General features: G+C 34.5%; 1 protein-coding gene across 1 annotated transcript in view; it reads left to right on the top strand.

Annotated features, from left to right (window-relative positions):
- LOC150075450 (uncharacterized) overlaps window positions 1-22687 on the top strand; it is a 286845-nt gene that overhangs the window by 210174 nt on the left and 53984 nt on the right. Inside the window, exons 30-31 of the mRNA XM_090388490.1 lie at window positions 7550-7798; window positions 20436-20598. Of these exons, the coding sequence (XP_090244616.1) occupies window positions 7550-7798; window positions 20436-20598 (412 nt within the window). The remainder of the gene's footprint in view (window positions 1-7549; window positions 7799-20435; window positions 20599-22687) is intronic.

Here is a 22687-nt window from a genome sequence, read left to right as displayed (position 1 = left end):
ACATAGGGAAGCATTAGTAGCAAACGAAATGCAAACTGATTTGCACGAAGTTTTGAAAGATGCGATAAGTGTGATCAACTTTATTAAAAAGTGGAAGCTTAAATAGCAGACTTTACACAATGCTTTGTAATGAAATTGGATGAAATGCTTCTTTTATATATGATAGGTTCTCCAGTGGTAAAGTGTTGCGATGTCTTTTTGACCTCAAATCATCAAGTTTTGTTTTTATCTATCAGATAAAAATTGGAAACTTGCTCAATTGTTTACAAATCAAAAATGGCTTGGAAAACTTAGTTGCCTTGCTGATATATTTGAAAAACTTAATTATTTAAATTTAAGTCTTCAAGGACAGGGAATAAATATATTAATACTCAGTGATAAAATAGAAACTTTCAAAGGGAAGCTTAATCTTTGGAAAACTGAATTTGAGCATAATAATACTGAAATGTTCCTATGCTTTCTAATTTTGTTATAATATTGACATTTTACAATTTAGGGATTTCATTGCTGTCCACCTAACAGTGCTAATTAAGAATTTTTCCAAATGATTTAATGTATCTCCAGAAAAAAAGTTGTATTGGATTCGCGATCCCTTTGCTTTTGATATTTCTTCGTGTCCCATAATTATTTATTTTATTTGCTGAATTACCAATCAGCAAAAGGAAGATCTTATCAACCTGTCATCTGACGAAGCATTATGTGCTGTTTTCAAGACTACTTGGGAAAATTTTTGGCATTCTCTTCAAGACTAGTATCCAGAATTATCGAAATTGGCAATACAAACATTGCTACCTTTCGGGTCTACATATTTATGTGAAGTTAGTTTCTCAAAATTAACAGCTATAATAACAAAACAGTGTTCCAGAAGATGACATGAGATTAGTAATTTCAAACATTACGCCAAATATGGACCAAATATTATTGATTATCCAGGCTCATCCTTATTGTTTTGTAATTGTTCATTTTTTATTGTTTTGTAATCTTAATTGAAGAATAAGAATTTGATTTGTTGTTTTTGCTGTATTCAATTAAAATATTAAACAATTATTTTAATGTGTAAATTAAAGAAGAAACAATTTTTTATTCCTTTCTCAGTACTGGAATAAAATTTTCTACTACATAATTTATAAAATGCCATTTTTCTTCTAAAAAAATCTGGTCATTCTACCTCAGGGTTTACATTGAGGGGTCACGTTAATTTTATATTTAATACAGGGGGCCACCAGCGAAATAAGTTTGTGCACCACTGGTGTAGTGTATTCAGCTTGTTTATAATATTATTTCATCATGCTCTTTATAATAGGTTATAAATAAAGCAGTTCTACATGAATTTACAGAACTATTGAAGTTGGTCATGCTATGAGACAATCCACCCTAATATTGTCAAGAAATGAAAGATTAAAAATGGATGAAATTTTAAAACAGCAGTTTGCCATATATCCTATTGCAGACTGTCTATTATTAATAAAAGCTTATGTTGCATAAATAAATGAGAAAAATCCTGAGAATATGATATTAAATGCTAAACTGGCGTGGAATAATAATAAATACAGGCGGGCCTTGATTAACGCGATTCATTCGTCCCGTGAGCGCATCGCGCAAAACGGAAATGCATTAATTGAATATAATAACCAATAGGAAAAATTATAATTGGTCCTTGACCTTCTGGAATGTCCATAAAGAATTTTAAAAATACCTTTTAAATAACTTTTTAACTGTATATAATGTAAAAGATAATGAAAATAATTATGGAATTAAATGTTTATTGCATAAAACAGCTGTTCTTAAACTGTGCGCCGCGGAATATTTTAAATTTTCGAGGGAAATACAGCGATACTCGACATCTGTCGGACACCGCACGAACTACTAGCTCGAGGTAGTTCACAGTTTCAGCATTTCTTATTAAGTTATTTGGACCTAACTACTAAACGAAACTGTTAGGTATTTTTTTTGGTCTGGGTGCGCCTTGAAAAAATTACTGAGACATTAAAGGTGCCGTGAACCGAGAAACTTTGGGAACCTCTGACATAAAATACACAATGAAGAAATTGCTGTTGCGGAAATATTTGAACAGTGTTGACTTTCTCTTTTCATCAATCAATTTCCGATAGCCGACAACAATCTTCTCTGGCCCCTGGCGAAATATATATTGCAGAGAACATCAAGCCTTTTGTTTGAGGTTCTATGCGATACGAAAGATTTCATCTAATTCTTTTACCGTTATCCCCTTCGCGGTAACATTTTCATCTGGCTCATTAAAAAATTTGAATTTTTAAATGCAAGTCTGCATTGACTTTATTAGTAGGAGACAAACACGTCTTCTTCCGATGGTTGATGGAACACACCAAGGCAGGCAGCAGGCAAACGTTTGTTTATTGACCATATGACTCGTGGTAAGCTTAACATGCGATTCAAATCTTTTTCAACTATCGCATAAAAAAAAAAAAATCGCGTTAACTGGAAATTTGCATCGTGTAAAGTGAAAAGTGGTATCATTTTTCAAATAGCGTTAACTGAATATTGCATTAATCGAACTCACGTTATGCAAGGCCTAGCTGTAGATTACACAGAACTGTTTTATACTTCTTTAGTCCTGGTTGCTTATACTCATATACGCCAGGACTAGAAAAGTTTAGTAGAGTTTCATTCAACTGTTTTGTTGCATCCATTATACAGTTGTGCAACAGTTAGCAATGAGGCTGTGCATTTTGTATGGCAGCATATAGGCTTGATCTCAAAATATCCATTGTGCTTATGTATGTTGCTCCAGTACCAGACCACAGCCAGCATGTAATATGGAAATAGCTGAAATATAATTTTAATGACCCAATATCATATAATATATGATATAGGTTACTAACTGGGGAGGTAAAATTAGATCAAAATTATCTTAGATAATAAAATTTTATTATCTTAGGAAAACCTAAGTGGAAAAAATGGTTAATTCTGATATAATACAGGTAGTAAAGCCAGTAGTTGTGGGGGATCATTCTCTGACTCCAGGAGACACCAACTACAACTGAAATGTGGGAGGGGGGGAGGAGAGAGAGAGAGAGAGAGAGAGAGAGAGAGAGAGAGAGAGAGAGAGAGAGAGAGAGAGAGAGAGAGAGAGAGAGAGAGAGAAGAAAGAAAGTGAGAGAGAGAAATTAATGCTGCTTTGCTTTTTTTTTTATTGAATTTTAAATACTCCTATATGCAGTACTTCAGTTAGGCAAATGGTGTTCCAGTTTAATTTTTAAAATTAACTCAATGTACTCTTTAGAGTACAATGAGAACTGTACTCTAAAGAGTACACTTCTCATTAGTACAGGATAAACTTGATAAAAAAAAATATAATTAATTTTTTTTTTTTGGTATAGCTGTTAAAGTTATTTCTCTGAAAATAATGCAGGTACTTAATCTAGAAATTAAAGAGAAATTCTGCAACATAATTTCTTAGTTCAGAATTTAAAAATTTAATTTACATAGCCTAATGTATAAGAATTTACTTAGCTTCCTTCTTTGTAGTCTTAAAAAAAGTAAACTGAGTTAAACTTTGAGTTGTGGAAATCAAATACATCTGGTGCAGCTAAAGAAAGAAGCATAATTAGGTCCTGATATGTTATGATATGATTAATGGATGTGGTGGTGGCAATGCATCTGACAGGTGTCCCTTGAAAATAATTTTTGCTTTATAATCATTAATCAATGATTAAAAATCTGAGATTTTTAATCATTGATTAATGATTTAATCACACCCCCAGTGTGATGGGGTGTGGTGTTATCATCCATAAACACGAACTCGGGGCCAATGGCACCTCGGAACAGATGAACATGGGGAAGGATTACCTCAGTACAGTAGCATACACCAGTTACAGTACCACCTTCCAGTATCTGGAGTTGTGCATGTCCATCCAAGATAATGCCTCCCCAGACGAGAACACCTCGACCACCATATCGATCCCTTTCAGTGATGTTTGCAGGATGATACTGTGTGCCATCCTCTTGCCAGATTAGCTGACGTCCAGAATTGCTGCTGAGACTGAATCAGTAAAGAGTACCTTATCCCATTGCACTGCTGTCCAGGCCTTTTGTTCAATGCACCACTGTAAATGGTGTCACTGTAAACAGTCCACCTTTGTGGAGTTGCCTGGCCACAGTAAATTGCGATATCCTGTGTCCTGTGCAGCTGGTTTGCAATGGATTCTGCTGTCTGGTGTCAGTCCCTCTTGGCCTGTAGGAGTATATAGTGGTCATCATTGAGCATTGTTTTTCATGGACAACCACCACTGTTCCTTTGAACAGCTGTACCTGTCATTCTGAAGGCCTACCATGCACGTGAGATGATGCTATGGGCGATACCAATCTGCAGCCACACTCCTCGCACTTCGACCTTCCTTGAGCTTCCCGATTATTCGACCCCTGGTAAAGTCATCCAGATGTTGTCTACTGGCCATTTCGTTGTCTACTGTATGAAACCAATCAAGCGTCTGTAACAATCGTGCTCACCATTTGATAATTTGCACGTTACTGCTGAACTGCTGCTTTTATCTGTTTATGTGAGCCCTCTCATCACAACTCAGATTTTTGCATGTGCAATAGCTTTCTACTGAACAGCCAGTTATGCAAATCACACACACACAGGCTGTTTCATTTGATTTTGTGGTTGTAACCTTTAGAAATAGTATTGGTCCTTAAGTTTTGCACACCAGTGTAGTAGACAAGATTACATACCTCTATTAGGGATTTTCTGACTTCTAATCCTTCTTGGCATCAGCACATCACAATATTACTCCTCTACATCAAAAAACTGGATTTTCTTTTTTCACTCACAGTGTTACTTTTCTTCTAAACAGCTACTCTGTCTCTCTGTACAAATCTCCCAACTCTGCTCTCACATGGAATATTGTTCCCACATCTTGGGTGGTGTCCCCAAAACCTCTCTCAGACTCCATTCAAAGTGGGCAGTTAGGTTAATTAATTACTTATCTTTTACAAAGTCATTCTACTTTTTATCTCATAGATGCATAATTTCTGCTGTGTGCCTTTTTCTATAGATACTTTAATGGTATTTTTCTGAATTGGCGTCTCTGATTCCCTCATTAAACAGTCTAAAACAGTCTGAACACGTGCCACAACAAGTCACTCTCCAGTCTCTGTCCAATCCAAAGTCATAGGTTTCATAAAAAGCATACAGTCTGTCCTCGTATAGCACGATAGTTGTGTTCCTAGAAACCCTCGTGCAATGCAAAATCGTGCAAATAAACAACAGGCCCTATGGGAAAAGTGGGGTTAGGTGCCGACCACCCAAGATTGAACACACATTTGGAACCAAAACATTACCAAACACAATAAATAATCGGGTAATTTTAATCGTTATAAAATACTTATGTATTTTATAACGATTAAAATACATAATAAAAAATAATATTATAATATTTTTTTATTTTTATTATAATATAATAAATAATAAAAAATATTTATTTTTTATTGTTTATTTAAATAATAAAAATGCATTAATAAAATAGTAAAAAATTTATTATATTAAATAAAATAGTCGTAATAAAATACTTACATATTTTATAATACTTAAGTATAAATTATAATACCGAAGTCATAATAAAATGCTTACTTATTTTAGTACGACTATTACGTAATAACATATTGCTAATGCTTTTGCTTCTATCGTAAGCAAACTTGTTTTTTGTTTGATTTTCTATCCAAACAGATGACAGCCATTCCATCTCCTCCAAATCTTTGGGCGCATTATGGCCTTAGCTGCCAATGCGCCATAAAAAATCAAATAAAATCCAAACCTTTGTGTCTTAATCTAATGGATTTTAATTACACTTTGTGTTGTTCCTGCTATGAAAGTTGTTTTTATTTTCTCTGCATTCTTTGTAATTCTCGGCGTTGCCTCATTTAGGTCTGTAGCACGTGCAATATCACATGGTCTTTCATTTTGCTCAAAGCGTTTCACAATTTCATATTTTTTCTCTATCGACAGAGGCGGACTGGCCATAAACCTTACCCGGGAAATCCTGGTGGGCCGAAGGCCGGTGTTATTTTGGCCATAAACCATAGTATGAGGCCACTATAAATTTTCCCGGGTAAGAATTTTTGATCCAGTCCGCCTCTGTTTATCGATATTGCTTTTTTTTTTTTTCTCTCTGAATCTGCAGTGTCTTCGCCAGGACGCTTCCTTTTCACACCTTTTAAGTATTTTACTAATTTTTAGGGAATAAAGCACAATTACAAAACGAGGAGGCACGCTTGATACACATAAACAAAGCTGCGCGTGTCTAGCAACTGAATAAACAACACCGTAAAGGCTGAGATACACTATTAACACCTCACATTTTACTAAAGCACATTTCTGGGGGTTACTACCATAAAACAATAAAAACAATTTCCAGTTGCGTTTCTGCTAGTGGAATCTGTTATAAACTGGTAGTAAACTCCATCTAATTGCATTTGCGATTATATCGATAGCTGGAATTGTGTTGGTTTTTACGTTATTATGGTGAAAAATGTTTCCCCTTCACTGATATAAAAAACATAAATACATTTTCAGAATCTTCTCTTTATTCCTATCGTGTTGCATTCGGTTGGGGTGATTCTGCATTCGACTGCCATTTCTTGTAAACACAAAGGCGAATCGTGCATAAGCGAATTCGGTTCGTGTTATATAAGATATCGTTCCCCTATTTATAAATCATGTATGATCGAATTCGTGTAATGTAAACACGTGTTATACGAGGACCGACTATACTCTGATTTTTGTTATTAACTATCCTGCTGACATTTTTATAATCAGTAAATTTAGACATTAAACTTGATATTTCTTCATCAGTAGTGTTAAATATGTTAATAAATATTGAAAATGATAAGGGGACCCATGTATAATAAACACTTTCTACAGGCTGTAAAGTTGTATTTTGCTGATTTTTTTTGAAAATTGGCACCCTCTTTGGGATGGTGCAAATTGCAAATTTGCAATTTGCACTGGAAATTCTCCTAACTGGAAATTCTCCTCCCCCATCCTGTGGTTCTCTGCCTCTCCATTGTTAGCATTCTAGGCAAGTTTTGCAGTTCAAGTATTTCTGGTAGTTAGCAGAGCTCCTTTAGGTTAGTCAGAGATGAGATCCTGCACACCACCTTCTGTGCACAGCTTAGGCTATATTGTTTGAAAGTCATTATATTATATAACATTTGAAAAATTAGATTATATTTATAAAATAAAAATTAATAATCCTCAATTTGCATTCTGTTGAAATTAAAAATGAAATGGTTTCAATTATTAATAATCTTTTACGTAACAACTAAAGTATTGCTGATTATGTTTAAAAAGTTTTAATTTGTTTTGGTGATAAAACATCAGGTCTGAAATGAATTGTTACTGAAACTAATAATTAATTTTTCTTTTCCTAATTGTTGAGGCTTCTGTGATTTTACAGAGAATATTTTTAGAGCATAGTTGTGGTCTTCAATTTATATACTTCAGATGAAATATTTAACTTTCTAGCTTTAGTCTCCTTTTGCAGTATATAATCTTTTTATTTTTCGACAGGGAGAGGTCAAGGCTAAACCTGATATCTTGCTTAAAATTCACCTACCTAATTCCCATGAAGAATATTTTACTATTAGAGTAAATAACACAGCTCTTGAAGAATACAGAACAAGAATTAATGCTCGTAGAAATGAATTAAGAGAAAAAATCTCTGCTGCTATCAGGAATCCTAATCATTCATTAAATAAGATGCTATATCCTACTCTGAAATTGACTATTTATGATTACCTAATATCTGTAAAGGAAGAGGTAGGTAACAATTTGATAAGTTTGGTACTATTGTAGAATGCAAGTTCGTCACTCTGTGAAAAATGTGCTTGTAATAAAGATAATTTATTAAATTTAATTACAGATTAAATTTAATAAATTACAGCAATTTAATGAATTATAGAAATCACAGATATGCTTTATTAAAAGCACATCACAATCCATTTTTTAAAACATCCATCACTCATTTAACAATATACCTTCATTTTTTTGATCTAATGTTTTCTAGGAAATTGGAAAATAGGAAATAACCATTTCAAACAAAGATGATAACCTTGGTAACTAGAATATTTTAGCTATGTAGTCTGAAACTTAAGAACTTGATCTGATTTTTTTTTTTTTTTTTTTTTGATGAATTCAGATAACTAACAGGATCGTTTAATTCTGATTATGAAATTAAGTGAGGCATCATTAGTGTAAATGGCTGAAAGTCTGAATTCATAAATTGCGAGCTGCAGTGGTTTTCTTGTTCAAATCATTGCATGCTTCTTCTTTCAAAGTCCTTGGGATATTACTTGAATAGCAATCCCTTACATGGTCCTCTGACTTTCTACATGTCATCACAATGGCAAATGGAACTGGTGAATGCAAACCATGTACTCATCATCTCGACAACTTTACATTGTTCTTCAGAATATTCTTTACATTGTAAAGGACAATGGATTTGGAACAATATAAAGGACAAGTTTACATGTTCTGGATAAAAGCTGGGCTTCCTGCAGTGTGCAGGGAGTCCAGCAAAGGGAAACACATGCTTAACCAGCCTTTTTAGCTATTTTGACAGTTGCCCATGAACTGGATTTAGGAAATATTTTTGACATTTTATTTTATTATTATTATTTTGTGTATTTATTTTATTTTATTGTGTATTTATTTTATTTTATTTTATTTTATTGTGTATTTATTTTATTTTATTTTATTGTGTATTTATTTTATTTTATTTTATTGTGTATTTATTTTATTTTATATTTATTTTATTATTATTTTTTTTGTTGGTGTAACAAAAACTTTGGCTTCCTTGCACCATATGGCTAATACTGACTAACATACAACAGACTATAAGAAAACTGTAAAATAGACTGGCCAGATATGATATGGTGGAGTTTTGACCAATCAGTGCATAACCCAGCAATCTCTTAACAAATGGTTGAGTGGCATTTGGTATTACATTAACTGATATCTGCATTCTTGATACTCTTTAAGCCAAATCTTTGTTTTTTTTTTTTTTTTTTTTTTCTCTTAAAGAAATCACAACTGAACTTTTCCAAAAAAATTAGTGGATAATAGAAAATTTTTGTAGTCATGCATAAAAATAGTAAAATAGCTCAACTTTACATTAAGGAGAATATCAGTGCTGTACGGTTACCGGAATGCTTCTGTTTAAAAATGTTCAGAGAACTTCATATTCAACTATGTAGTTATTCCTAGGTCTTTTCCATTATCCACTGCAAGTGTGATACAACCCAAGTGGTTCTCGGTTTACTGCAACTCAAATGTAGCACCCTGTATTTATAAACATTAAACTTGAATTGCCACTTCTCAGTCCATCTTCCTAATTTATGAAGCATTGTTGAAATTTTGGAGGTATTTTTAGATTACTGTTTTAGAGCTTCTGATCCCAGTGTTTGCTCAGATTGCATTAGTGAAATTATTCTTGTAGGGATGAAATCTTTTATTTCACATTCCACTTATGATGTAGTGGTGTTTTGACCAATCAGTGCAATCTCTTAACTAATGACTGAGTGACACTTGGCATTACCTTAACTGATATCTGCATGCTTGACTATTTGCAAGCTAAATTTTTGTGAGAAGTAATGCCTGTTTTTTTTTTTTTTTCCTCAAAGAATTCACAAATGAACATTCCCAAAAAAATTGCTGAGTAATGAAAAATTTTGTAGTCATGGCATAAAAATACAGTAAAATCATTTAACTTTGCATTACAAAGAATATCAGAATACTACACTCATGGTAGTGGAGAATGAAGATCTGAGATAACTGTGAAGTCAGATATGAAGTTTTTTGAATAGTGCAGACAGTCAGCCAGAGCAGATCAAGGGATCTTGTCAGTGATATACAGGAATTTTGCTAGTAAGGAAAAGGAGATGATTATCCCTTTGTATAAGGCAATTGTCAGACCATGCCTTGAGTACTGCGTACAGGTCTGGAGGCCTCATTTTAGAAAGGATGTAGAGTTGCTAGAACGAGTACAGAGAAGGGCAACAAGATTGGTGAGGGGAACAAAGGGGTGTTTTTACTAAGAAAGGAGACACATTACTACTACAAATTACACACATTACTACCGCAAACCATTCTGCAAATTGCAGCATCTGGAGACTAGGCGCCTGCAAGATGATTTGATTGAGGTGTATAAGGTGTAATGGTTTGAGCAGGCTCAATGCTAATGAAATTCTTCCTCTTGCTCAGATTATGAACCTGAGGGGACATAAATTCAAATTGAGGAAAGACAGTCGTAGAATATATGTGTGGAAATTTTCCTTTAGCCAGCGGATGGTTGATTGCTGGAACAAACTTCCATCTGTCATTGTGTAAGTTGATAGCTTAAATAAATTCAAGGAAGAACTTTACAAAGTTTTGGAGCGAATGGGAAGGTTTTTTTGACTGATGCTGTATAAGCTTGCCTTCTTGCATCATATGCCTCTACTAATAGCAATGCTAATACTAATAATACAATTATATTTATTTTTACTTAATACACAAAGCCATTTTTTATTAATTAAAAATTGTTTATGCTCTAAAAGTGTAATTTATATTATTTTATATTACTGAAATATCCTCTCTCAGCTATAGCTGCTTAGCACTTGTTTTGATGTGGTCCCATTGTGTAAGTTGATAGCTTAAATAAATTCAAGGAAGAAATGGACAAACTTTTAGAGCAAATGGATGGGTGGAATGGGAAGGATTTTTTTTTTTTTTGCTGATGCTGTATAAGCTTGCTTTCTTGCATCATATACCTCTACTAATGTTGATGCTAATGCTAATCACACTGTAGTATAACTGCTTTATTAAATAATGATTGTGTAATGTTTAATTATAGTACAATGGTATTAGAAATCATTTGCAGATTTATATACATATGAAAAAGTATTTGGACATTACTGTTTTTCATAGTCTGTTGAACCTTTCCAGATAAACAAGTGACTCAGACTGATATATGTAAAGAAGGCAATATGAGCCACAGAAGTAGTTGTTCTCATAATGGCATGTAAAACCAAGCTTACTGATTTCCAGAAGGGTGTTAAGGAGGAAACACACTATTATCATCTCTCGGGAGCTCACATGAAAACATGACACATCAAATGTGTGGGAACTATATTTCCCATTTAATTTATTGGTCAGACACAATGTTGTCATTGGCTGTATTCACAAGATAACATGCAGCCTACAAGGCCAACTTGTGTTTTCAGCAGTGCCTCTGTAGCCAGGTGGGCAGGAGCAGCAGTGCGTAGCACATGCTTCTTGATTAGACCGGGGTTCAAGCCCATGACCACCAAATATGGAGGATACAGAAAGGTCAGGGAATGACCACCGCATATCCCCGGAGCAATATGGCCTTAGTTGCTAATGCTCCTAAAAACCAAATAACAACATCATGTTTTCAGGAGCTCACATTTTTCTGTTCGAACAGAAATTTCATGAGGTGTGATAGTGTGAGCTGAGGAAGATGGAAGAAATTCAATTAGAAAATTAAATTATGAGTAAGTAATGCTGTTTTGAGTGTACAAGTAAGAATATCTGAAAACTAGCAACAACATCAAGAACCTTCCTCCTCCTGTGCATATTCTGAATCCCACTTCCACCCCCTACTCGGCATATCGCCACAAATGTCCAGTCACACATGCTCAAAAATGGCCAAAGGAGGAAAATTGACCAACAGTATTACAATTAACAAATTTAGAGGATGAACAAGTTGATCAGTTTAATTTGTACAACAGATAACAATTTCTTACAAGTACAATTTTTAGTGTTGAGAAGTAGTTTTTTTGTTGTTATCAAATTTAATTAAAAAATTTTGTTTTGCATTTTGACAGAATAAATCCTTATTCAAAATTAAACTCACAGTATTTCAACTTTCCTTAAACATACAACTAATTTTTCCTTAGCACTAATCAAATTTCGAAACTGTGTATTTTGCCCTTGTATGCCATCCTTAATTAGATAGTATGAACCAGAGCTGTAATTTAGAGCCATCCTTAATTAGATTACATAGGAAATTAAATTCTTCTTTATTCATCTGTAAGTACATTTTAAAACGATTTTCATCTTCTTTTAAGTCCTGCAGTAAATGATGGAATTCGCCTTTTACTGTTCTCTTCTAGTTTATGTTGTGTACCATTGCTTATTCTCTTTTGTTTTCTCAGCTGTAAAAAAAGCACATGCATTTTCTAAGTCTTCTTCAAAATTTGAAGAAAAGGATGAACTGTGGCAGTTCATTTCACTTCAGCTTTCCTTAAAGAGAACAACACATATATAACATGATGTGGTAATGTGTCTCCTATGACCGACTTCAGTTTACACTAGACAGTGAAATGATGTGAGTCCCGTGAGATGACAATAGTATGTTTCCAACTTTATTGTCAGATGTCATGTTGCTTACTTGTCCATTTCATGCAATTGCAGAAAGGCTATCCATCCAAAGTTGATCATTAGTGATCTTATCATGAAATGGAAATGCACCGGTACCGCCACCATCCACAATGCACAGGAATTCACAGAAACTCACTCTGTGTGATCAGAGGGTACTCAGAAGAGAAGTATGACACTCTATTCAGATATCCTTGCAGAATATCAACCAGGAATTTAGACATTGACAGGATTTGAGATCCATCAAACACATTACTGAGAGTAGTGTGTTTGTATATTCCTATAGTTTTAATGGGAGAGCAGAAGCATATAAGCCAAATATCACCAGCCAGTATGGCCAAGAGCCTTTGGTGGTTGTGCAGGGAACTATGAATGCTGATGCCTACCTTAATGTTTCAGAAAATTCCATGCTCTCTACAGTGTGTCATTTTTTTTCATGCAGACTGATATTTGTTTCAACTGAATAATTCTCCATGCCATACCACCAGTTACAAGAATAGTTCATGGATATGAATGTACAAATGTTTGAATGAGCAATGCATGCAGAGTCCCAATATGTGGAACACCTATGGGGTGATTTAGAATGCTGGTAGAGGACCAGACCACAATTTCCCACATTAGTAGCTCAACTGGTCACTCTTCTGTAGGAGGAGTGGAGGAGTATATCTGCTGCAGCCTGTTATTTATTAGTGGGAAGCCCACCCAGGAAGGCTGAGTGTGTGTCATAGTGGACAAAGTTGAACTGATATGTCATTGAATAAGTGACAGTAACTCAGTGGGAAACCAAAGTAGTTTATACGCACATACATATAATCTGAAAATAAGTTAAAATACTCATCATAGAAATGGAATAAAAAAAAAACTTCCTAGGTAGCTTTATTATTCATTAATGAGTTATGCAGTTATTTGCATACTCTACTCATTCTATATATGTGTGTGCACGTGTGTGTATATATACAAATTACTGCTTTAGCTGTTATACTGGTATAGAAATTTTTAGAATTTGTGGGTTTGAGACACCAGTGCATGTGCCTCAGTGTAAAGAACCATGGAGTGAGGTGGGCAAAGGTCTAGGAAGGATATTTTACGAAATTGGAAAAACAAGAGTATGGTTAATACATGAGATGGTTTTGAAAATATGGTCAATACATAGAATGTATGGGACCCACATCAAGACAAGTGCTAAGCAGCTATAGCTGAGAGGGGATATTTCAATAATATAAAATAATATAAATTACACTTTTAGAGCATAAACAATTTTTAATTAATAAATAAATGGCTTTGTGTATTAAGTAAAAATAAATGTATTATTAGTATTATCATTGCTATTAGTAGAGGCATATGATCAGCATCAGTCAAAAAAAAAAACCTTCCCATTCACTCCAAAACTTTGTCCAGTTTTTCCTTGAATTTATTTAAGCTATCAACTTCCACAAAGACAGATGGAAGTTTATTCCAGCAATCAATCACAACTGTTTGTTCCAGCTAAAGGCAAATTTCCGCACATGTATTCCACAACTGTCTTTCCTGAGTTTGAATTTATGCCCCCTCAGGTTCATAATCTGAGCAAGAGGAAGAATCCCATTAGCATTGAGCCTGCTCAAACCATTACACCTTATACACCTCAGTCAGTTTACCTCACAGATGCCTATTCTCCAGATGCTGTAATTTGCAGAACTTGAGCCTCTCTTAGTAAGAGCAACCCTTTGTTCCCCTCACCAATCTCATTGCCCTTCTCTGTACTCATTCCAGCAAGCTCTACATCCTAACATGAGGCTTCCAGACCTGTATGCAGTACTCAAGGTGTGGCCTGACCATTGCATTATACAAAGGGATAATTACCTTCTTATCCCTGCTGGCAAAATTCCTGTATATCATTGACAAGACCCCATTAGCTGATCAGGAAGCTTCACTGCACTGCTCAGAAAACTTCATATCTGACTGAACAATTCTTTTTCCCAGGTCTTTTTCATTCTCCACTACCCTGAGTGTAGTACCACACAGTTGGTTCTTTACTCTGGGGTTACTGCTACCTATATGCAGTACTTTGCATTTGTCGATATTAAACTTCAGTTGCCACCACTCAGCCCATTTGCCCAACTTTTCTAGATCCTGTTACAGTAGCATACTGTCATTAACAACCCTGCCAACTTTCATATTGTCTGGAAACTTGAACATTAAGCCTGATCTACTTCATCAATATCATTGATAAATATAGAAAACAACAATGGGTCCAACACTGAATTCTGTGAAACTCCAATAATAACATTAGTCCATGAGGAGTAGTGTCTGTTTTTTACCACTCTCTACTTTCACCCACTTAACCATCCCTTTATTCATAGCAGCAATTTCCCTTAATGCCATACTGCTCTGATTTGCACAGCAGTTTTCCATGCACAACAGTATCAAAAGCTTTCATGGAAATCAAGTATATGATATCAAAATTATTTTTTTGCATTCAGATGTGACCACATCATAGTATCCAATGTAATTGGTCAGACAAGACTTCCCCTTAACAAACCCATGATATGTCTAAACTATAACTGCAGTCTTCTCTAGATGATTGTACATTGCTTCTTTAACACCAGTAACCCCATTATTTTCTCTGGAACAGAATTAAACTAACAGGTATGTAATTACTCGTGTCACCTTTACATCCCATTTTGAGAATTGGAGATACATTTTGCTGCCTCTTTCAATATAACTGGATAGATCCCATCCACTTCAGGTGTCTTTCTTATGTTTAACTTCAACAAATTTTATTCCACTTTTCTCTCATTATTACAAAATCATTTAGCTGCCTGTTAGAGTTTGATAAACTTCTGGCTTCCATTTTCCTACCGAATTCCTCATGTGTGAATGTAAATGCAAAATACTCATTGAATTTGTCAGCTACCTAAGCAGGATCATCAACAGCCAAACCATTGATATCAAGTGGACCAATCTGAATCAATCCCTTCCTTCTGGAGTTTACATAAGTAAAGAACTCTTTTTTGTTTTTCTTTGCATCCTTTGCTAAAGATTTCTCGAAATCTGCCTTCACTTGCTTAACCTCCTTTGTGACTTGATTACAGATTATATCTATTATAGCTATAGATATCTACTATATCTACCTCCTAGCTTATATTTACTATAGGCTTTTGTATCGTCTGATAATTTATGCATCCCACGCATTTTTCTTCTCTGCCACGAGTCTCATTAGTTCATTGACAGCCATTTAGGCCTAAACAGAATATATCTTAGTTGGTATGAAGAGCCTAAAAGCTTCCAAGATTAATTCCTTGAATGCTTCCTATTTAGTATTTGTTGGCATCACAAATGGTCCGACTGCATAGAACTCAAAAACTATCTGAGACCACTGTAGTCATCTTTACGAAAGCAAAAACCCCCCTTCCCTTTACCCCTGATGGTAGTCACATCTTTTAGTAAATCCCACATGAGTACACTTTGATCACTGCCACATAGTTGTTCCTTTATCTGAAGGTTCTTAATGTATGAATAATAACTGCTGATAATCAGATCAAGTGTATTACTTCCTCTTGTTGCCTCTCCAATATGCTGGTGTAGAAAACATATCCAGAAAAGTGTTGCTACTGTGTGTGTAACCAACCCACACATTCTTGTCAATATATAGTAAGTTAAAATCTCCCATTATAAGACACTCTGATTTACTGGCTCACTCAATTTCTCTGCACAACTGCTCATTATACTCATCAGATTCATTAGGCCTATAACACACACCTACTCTCATTTTTCCTTTCCCAGTGCTTATGTCACACCGAACAGACTCAACACTGCATTGTCCACCAACTTCAATTGGATGCACTTCCTTAGATTTTATGTGTTTCTTAACTAACAGCATAACCCCTCCTCCATTTCTGTCCTGTCTATCCTTCCTGTACACATTGTACTCCCAAAATTCCAATTCTGCACTGCTTATGTCTGTGTGACACCACATCTCTGATATCCCAACAATATCTGCCTTTGATGTTTTGACCAGCACTTCAAATTCATCAAATTTATTTACTAAACTCCTAGCATTGGTGTACATGCAAGTATACATACACTTGTTCTTACTCTTAGTTACTCTAACACAGTCCTTGTATTCACTTATTCCATGATGCCTCTCAGCAGTTATTGAAACCCACAGCACCAGCACCTTGCTTTCCAGGCTACTGCTCATTCCAATAGAAGCAGTGCAAGAATCACTTTGATCTCTGCCTGCAGCTACTGTTAATCTATTCTATTAGTCTGTGAAAATCCCCCCCCCAAGCTAGCAATTTTCCAATCCACCTAACACTGTCTCAATAGCATCAGCAAATATCCTTGCACCCTTTTCTATTTAAATGTATTGTATCCCTGTAGAAGCAGTCTCTCCTGTTAACAAGCACGGACCACTCTGAGAAAATTCTACCCCATGTCTTGCACAAGATTGATAGGCTGAATTACAAAGCCAATAGAAGGTGGGTGAAACCCACCACCCACCTTCTATTGGCTTTGTGATTCAGCCCATAATTTTCCTAATTCATCATAACTTTTAGGATATTAATATTCTTTCACATATCTACTACACTTCCTTTTCTACTATCCTCACTCTTCTAGTTATTGGCACTCTGTATAATTTTCACATCCATTTATGCATACTTTATTCAATATATTAATACAAACTTAACAGTTTTTTAGTTAATTATAATACCAACTAGATAAATTGGAGAATTTAGCATAAAAGTATTAGGAGTGAAAACTATACTCATTAGTTCAAAGGGCCAAGTTTAGGTAACATAAGTTGGACTTCTTTGTTGTACCCTATAAATAAACTCATAATATAAAATAAAATAAAATAAAATAAAAATAAAATGAAATAGCAAAATTAAAATGATAATATAGCTAATTATAGATATATAGATACATTGAATGGAATGTTAACAAGAGCTAGCTCCACTCAATATATCCTATCAATAATTAGCTGAGGCTATCTGTTTCTGTTTGCCATTTGCCAGTTTTTCTGTGTTAAAATATACTGAGAATTTACTGTGAATATATAATCAAATTGGCTTAATTACTTTAATATACCTTAAATTTAGCAGAAAACTGGCAGAATAACCGCTAGCCCGATAGATATCAGTGAAAATTAATAATAATGTAAGTGAATAATAAATAATATAAGTGAGTACCAACTATTTATTTATGTAGTGAAAATACAAACTTTTATAATATATACAGTCGAACTTCCCTATAACGAATTCGATAAATCCAGTGAAAAAATTCGTTATAGAGAAATTTTGTTATACAGAGAATATCTTTTTTATTAGAAATTGTTATCTAATTAGAAAATGAAAACGAATCTACATTTATTTTTAATGTATTTTATTTCAAAAACATACTTATTTAAATTACATTTACACAATTTTCGCCGGTAAATATCACAAATTAAAAAAAATCTGTAATTTTCGTTTGCACAGTACAATTAAAAAATTGTCTGATTCTCAAAGAAAACCTCACATTTGTTCAGAGCATTAAAAACATTATCAGGAACATTTTTAACAAAACTGTAGACCCATACGAACCATTTTAAAAGCGTTAATCATTTCTTCGTGAGCTGGCTTTTCTATGGGTTGTTCTGATGCATCTTCAGCATCATTGTTAATTTCTTCGTGATCATGGTCGCGTCTAACACTGTTCGGCAGTATTTCATCTTCATTTGGATGTTCTGCTGTGATCTACATAAACATAACTATCCAGTGTTATTTCATTTTCGATGTTTCCAGACGATTCTAATAATTTCTAAAAGTTTTTCAGTTGTGAAAGGGGCAGTTCATCTTGTTCGACTTCTGTATTCAATGCAAATCCCACTTTCGAAAAACAATTTTGAAAAGTGTATTCAGTGACATAGTTTGTCCAAACTTTTGCCAGTTCAGAGATGCAATCTCTAAGGTTAATTGTAACCTCCAAGTTTTTATTTTTTGATAACGCATGAAAATCTTCATTATTATTCTCTTTCGATAATTAAATTTAAAATTTTTAATAATGCCTTGGTCCATTGGCTTGAGTTTTGATGTTATGTTTGGTGGTAAAAACAACTTTGCACTTTTAAGTTTGGCAGGATGTGCTGGACAGTTGTCAGTTACCAACACGATTTCTTTTGTTATACACTTGTCTAGTTTTAATATCCATTCTTCAAAAATATCACTTGTCATCCATGCTTTTTTATTAAAAGGTGTAGTCAACTTCCAAAGATTTTGTGCCTCTAAAACATCTTTGGTGTTTTGATATTCCGATGACTAAAAGTCTTAATTTTTCACTTCCTGTCATATTTGCTCCAACTAGCACAGTGATTCTTTCTTTGCTTTCCGCCAAAACATTTATCATCCTTAAAAGCAAGTGTTCTATTCGGTAGACATTTAAAGAATAAACCCATTTTGTCAGCATTAAAAACATCCTTATGCTCATATTCTTCCAAAATCTTCTTTAAGGTATTGTTCCTCCAACTGTTGCAATCTTCTTTGCTTACATTAACACTTTCTCCACAAATAACCTTTTCTACAATTCTTTGGTGCTTCTTAAATTTATCTAGCCACCCAGTGCTCGCATTAAATTCTGTATGTCCAAGGGACTGCAAATTTCAGAGCTTGTTGCTTAATTATTAGGTCTGATATTGGGATATTCTTTTCACGTATCATTTTCACCCATTTTAGGACAGCTTTATCAACATCTTCGTATATACACAACTTAATTCGCTTCTTGTCTGATCCTCCTTCAATTGCATTTAAAATTGATTCTCGATTTTTTTAAAATCGTAGATAAACTGCTTGCAGATATGCCATATTTCTCCACAACATCTTTTTTCTTAAAACCCTGGTCAATATCATAACAATCTTTGCTTTATCATTAATACTTAAACACTTTCTCTTCAACATTGTTTTCGCAATTGTAAAAATTACTGGACTGTAGCTCTTGCTGATACATACACCGCAAACTTTGCTGCGCTGGCCACATAGTGAATTGTTAGTACAGGTACCGTCTACTCAATGATGTTCGCTTGCCAATTCAACAGTATCACTCCCTTTGAAGAAATATACGACTTTGTGAATTTCTTTTATTCTGCTTTCATTCATATATACACAAAAGAAAATTTATGATTAATGTATGCTGTATGTTACTTTTCAGAAAAAAAAAATACAAGAGCATATAGCCTATGTGATTTATGACGAACGAAATAAAAAAAAAAAAAAAAAAATTCATGAAAACCATCTACTGAGAGTCCAGTTAGACGAGAACAGACATATCATATAATGATTGACAGGAAGGTCACGTGGTACAGTTGAGGTGAGAAGCGAATGTCACTCAGTAGGCGTTACTAAAAACTGACTGATTTACAAATCTACCCTATTTATTGTAAAGTTTACGACCACTTTTAAGAAAACCCATTTGGTTTAATAACTGTAACAAAAATGAAACAAAGACTCTCCCTACGAGCGTCAATGGCCACAAGTGTTCACTAAAAGGATGATTATTTAATTCCAGATGCTAATGCGAAATTTCGGAAGGAAGGCGGCAGTATATTTGAGAGGCTGTTTAGCAGTAAATGCTTGAAAATCTTCAAAAATGCTTTTACTAATTTTTTTAAAAATTCGTTATAGAGAGACTAACACTTCATTATATGGGGTTAATTTTACATGTAATTTCGTTTCAAGGTGCAATGTTTTGCGAAAAAATTCGTAATATAAAGAAATTCGTTAAATAGAAGTTCGTAATAGAGAAATTCCACTGTATATATATTTATTTATTTACAGTTCGGGATATCTACTATAGCTGTATACTGTGTGTGTGTAACCAACCCACACATTCTTGTCAATATATAGAAAGTTAAAATCCTCATTATAAGACATTCCTCAAAGTTAAAATCCTCATTATAAGATTTTACACAAATTCAGGAATTTTCTAAGTCAGGAAATTCATAATTCATAACGCTGAATTCACTATATTTATAACTCTGATTTCACTATATTTGCTACAGGTTCATGAGGGTTTGAAGCATCTAAAGAAAAACTTCAGAGAAGTTACTGAAACAACTTCTGCCTTGCATAAGCCAATTGTTGAAATTATGGTAAATATCCATACTGAACTGTATAAACTAGTTGAGTCAGCTCATGATAAATTTAAGGAAAAAACAGTTACAGGTGAGTGAAAAAACAAAACATTTTTGATGGGTTATTCTATAAATTAAGTTGTTTAACATGAAAGGATTTTGTGATTTATTTAACCATGATAATTAATAATTTGGGGTGGGAGGAAATGGTATTTAAGCCTATTATACAAGCTATAACACATCCATAAGTGGTAAAGGTTACCTCTCCTCAGTGCAGTCATGCTTTTTTGCTTATCAAATGTTTTAGTGGGCTATTCCTTTTGAAGTTCATCTCGATGTTGTCTTGTCATTTTCTTTTGGGGCACTCTTTGGGTCTTTACCATTGGGTTTCAGCGGACAAAATCCTTAACATGAAAGGATTTTGTGATTTATTTAACCATGATAATTAATAATTTGGGGTGGGAGGAAATGGTATTTAAGCCTATTATACAAGCTATAACACATCCATAAGTGGTAAAGGTTACCTCTCCTCAGTGCAGTCATGCTTTTTTGCTTATCAAATGTTTTAGTGGGCTATTCCTTTTGAAGTTCATCTCGATGTTGTCTTGTCATTTTCTTTTGGGGCACTCTTTGGGTCTTTACCATTGGGTTTCAGCAGACATGTCCTCCTTGTTCCTCTGTCTTTTACCATTTTTTATATTTCTCCCATCCATCTCAGTCTTTATTTTATTTTCTGTAGGCTTTATTTTCATTAATTAAGTGTTTATTTAATTAATAGATATCAGAGCTGCAATGGCTTAATATGTTCTACATTATTATATCAATTAGGTAAGAAAAGGAGGAATTACCTCTATGATGTCTTGTCGAACACTTCTGTGCTGATACTCTGTTGTTGAATCAACTATACAAATAGTTTACATGTATTCCACACCTTCACAGACAAAATCAATGATCCAATGCGCTATGGAATTGGAGACCTGCAGATCCCAAGCCCAACCCCAAAATACAGCCACTCCCCCATTTACGTAAGGGTTGCATTCTGTGGAACTCGACATAAGTCGAGTTTTACATAAGTTGGAATTTCCCTAAGTGCTTATGCAGCACTTGCAACTATGTGTGCTGAATTTGATTGAAGGAAAAAAAGAAATGTTCGACAAATACATAAATAGAATTATTTATTAAATTTTTTTTATCTCGTGCAGGAAAAATTACAAAAGTATACAAAATTACAAAAATTTCAAAATTATAAAGTTACAAAAAAAGAGAGGCGACAGCATTAGCATTAGCATTAGTAGAGGCATTTGATGCAAGAAAGCAAGCTTATGCAGCATCAGCCAAAAAAAAAAAAAAAAACCACTTCCACTTCACCCCTCTGTTCGTTCAAAATACCTGTCCAGCTGAGCCTTAAACTTATTTAGGCTGTCAACCTCCACCACAAGGGATGGAAGTCTGTTCCACCAACCAACCACCCGCTGGCTAAAGGCAAATTTCCGCACGTCTATCCTACATCTGTCTTTCCTCAATTTGAATTTATGCCCTCTCAGGTGATTTTTCTGAGCTAGAGGAAGAATCCCATCAGCATTGAGCATGCTTAAACCATTCAAGGCTTTATACACCTCTATCAGATCACCTCGCTGGTGCCTAGTCTCCAGACACTGTAATTTGCAAAACTTAAGCCTTTCTTCGTAAGAGCACCCCTTTGTTCCATTCACTAATCTTGTTGCCCTTCTCTGTACTCGTTCCAGCAGCTCTACATCCTTCTTGAAATGAGGCCTCCAGACCTGTATACAGTACTCTAGGTGTGGCCTGACCATCGCCTTATACAATGGAATAATCACCTCCTTATCCCTGCTGGAAAAATTCCTGTATATCATTGACAATACTCCATGAGCTACTCTTGCAGCCCGTCTGCACTGCTCAGAGAACTTCATATCTGCCTGCACAACCACCCCCAAGTCCCTTTCATTCTCTACCACTGTCAGTGTAGTACCACAGAGTTGATACGTTGCTCTGGGGTTGCTGTTTCCCATGTGTAGTACTTTACATTTGTCAATGTTAAACTTCATTTGCCACCTCTCAGCCCATCTGCTCAACCTTTCCAGATCCTGTTGCAGCAGCATAGTGTCAGTAGTGTCCTTGACAACCCTGCCAACCTTTGTATCGTCTGCAAACTTGGACAT

Source organism: Mastigoproctus giganteus, chromosome 14 (genome assembly GCF_048544385.1).
Source record: "Mastigoproctus giganteus isolate SK-2022 chromosome 14, ASM4854438v1, whole genome shotgun sequence".
NCBI lineage: Eukaryota > Metazoa > Arthropoda > Arachnida > Uropygi > Thelyphonidae > Mastigoproctus > Mastigoproctus giganteus.
Note: the sequence above shows the minus strand (reverse complement) of the source record. Positions and strands in the feature narration are given on the sequence as shown.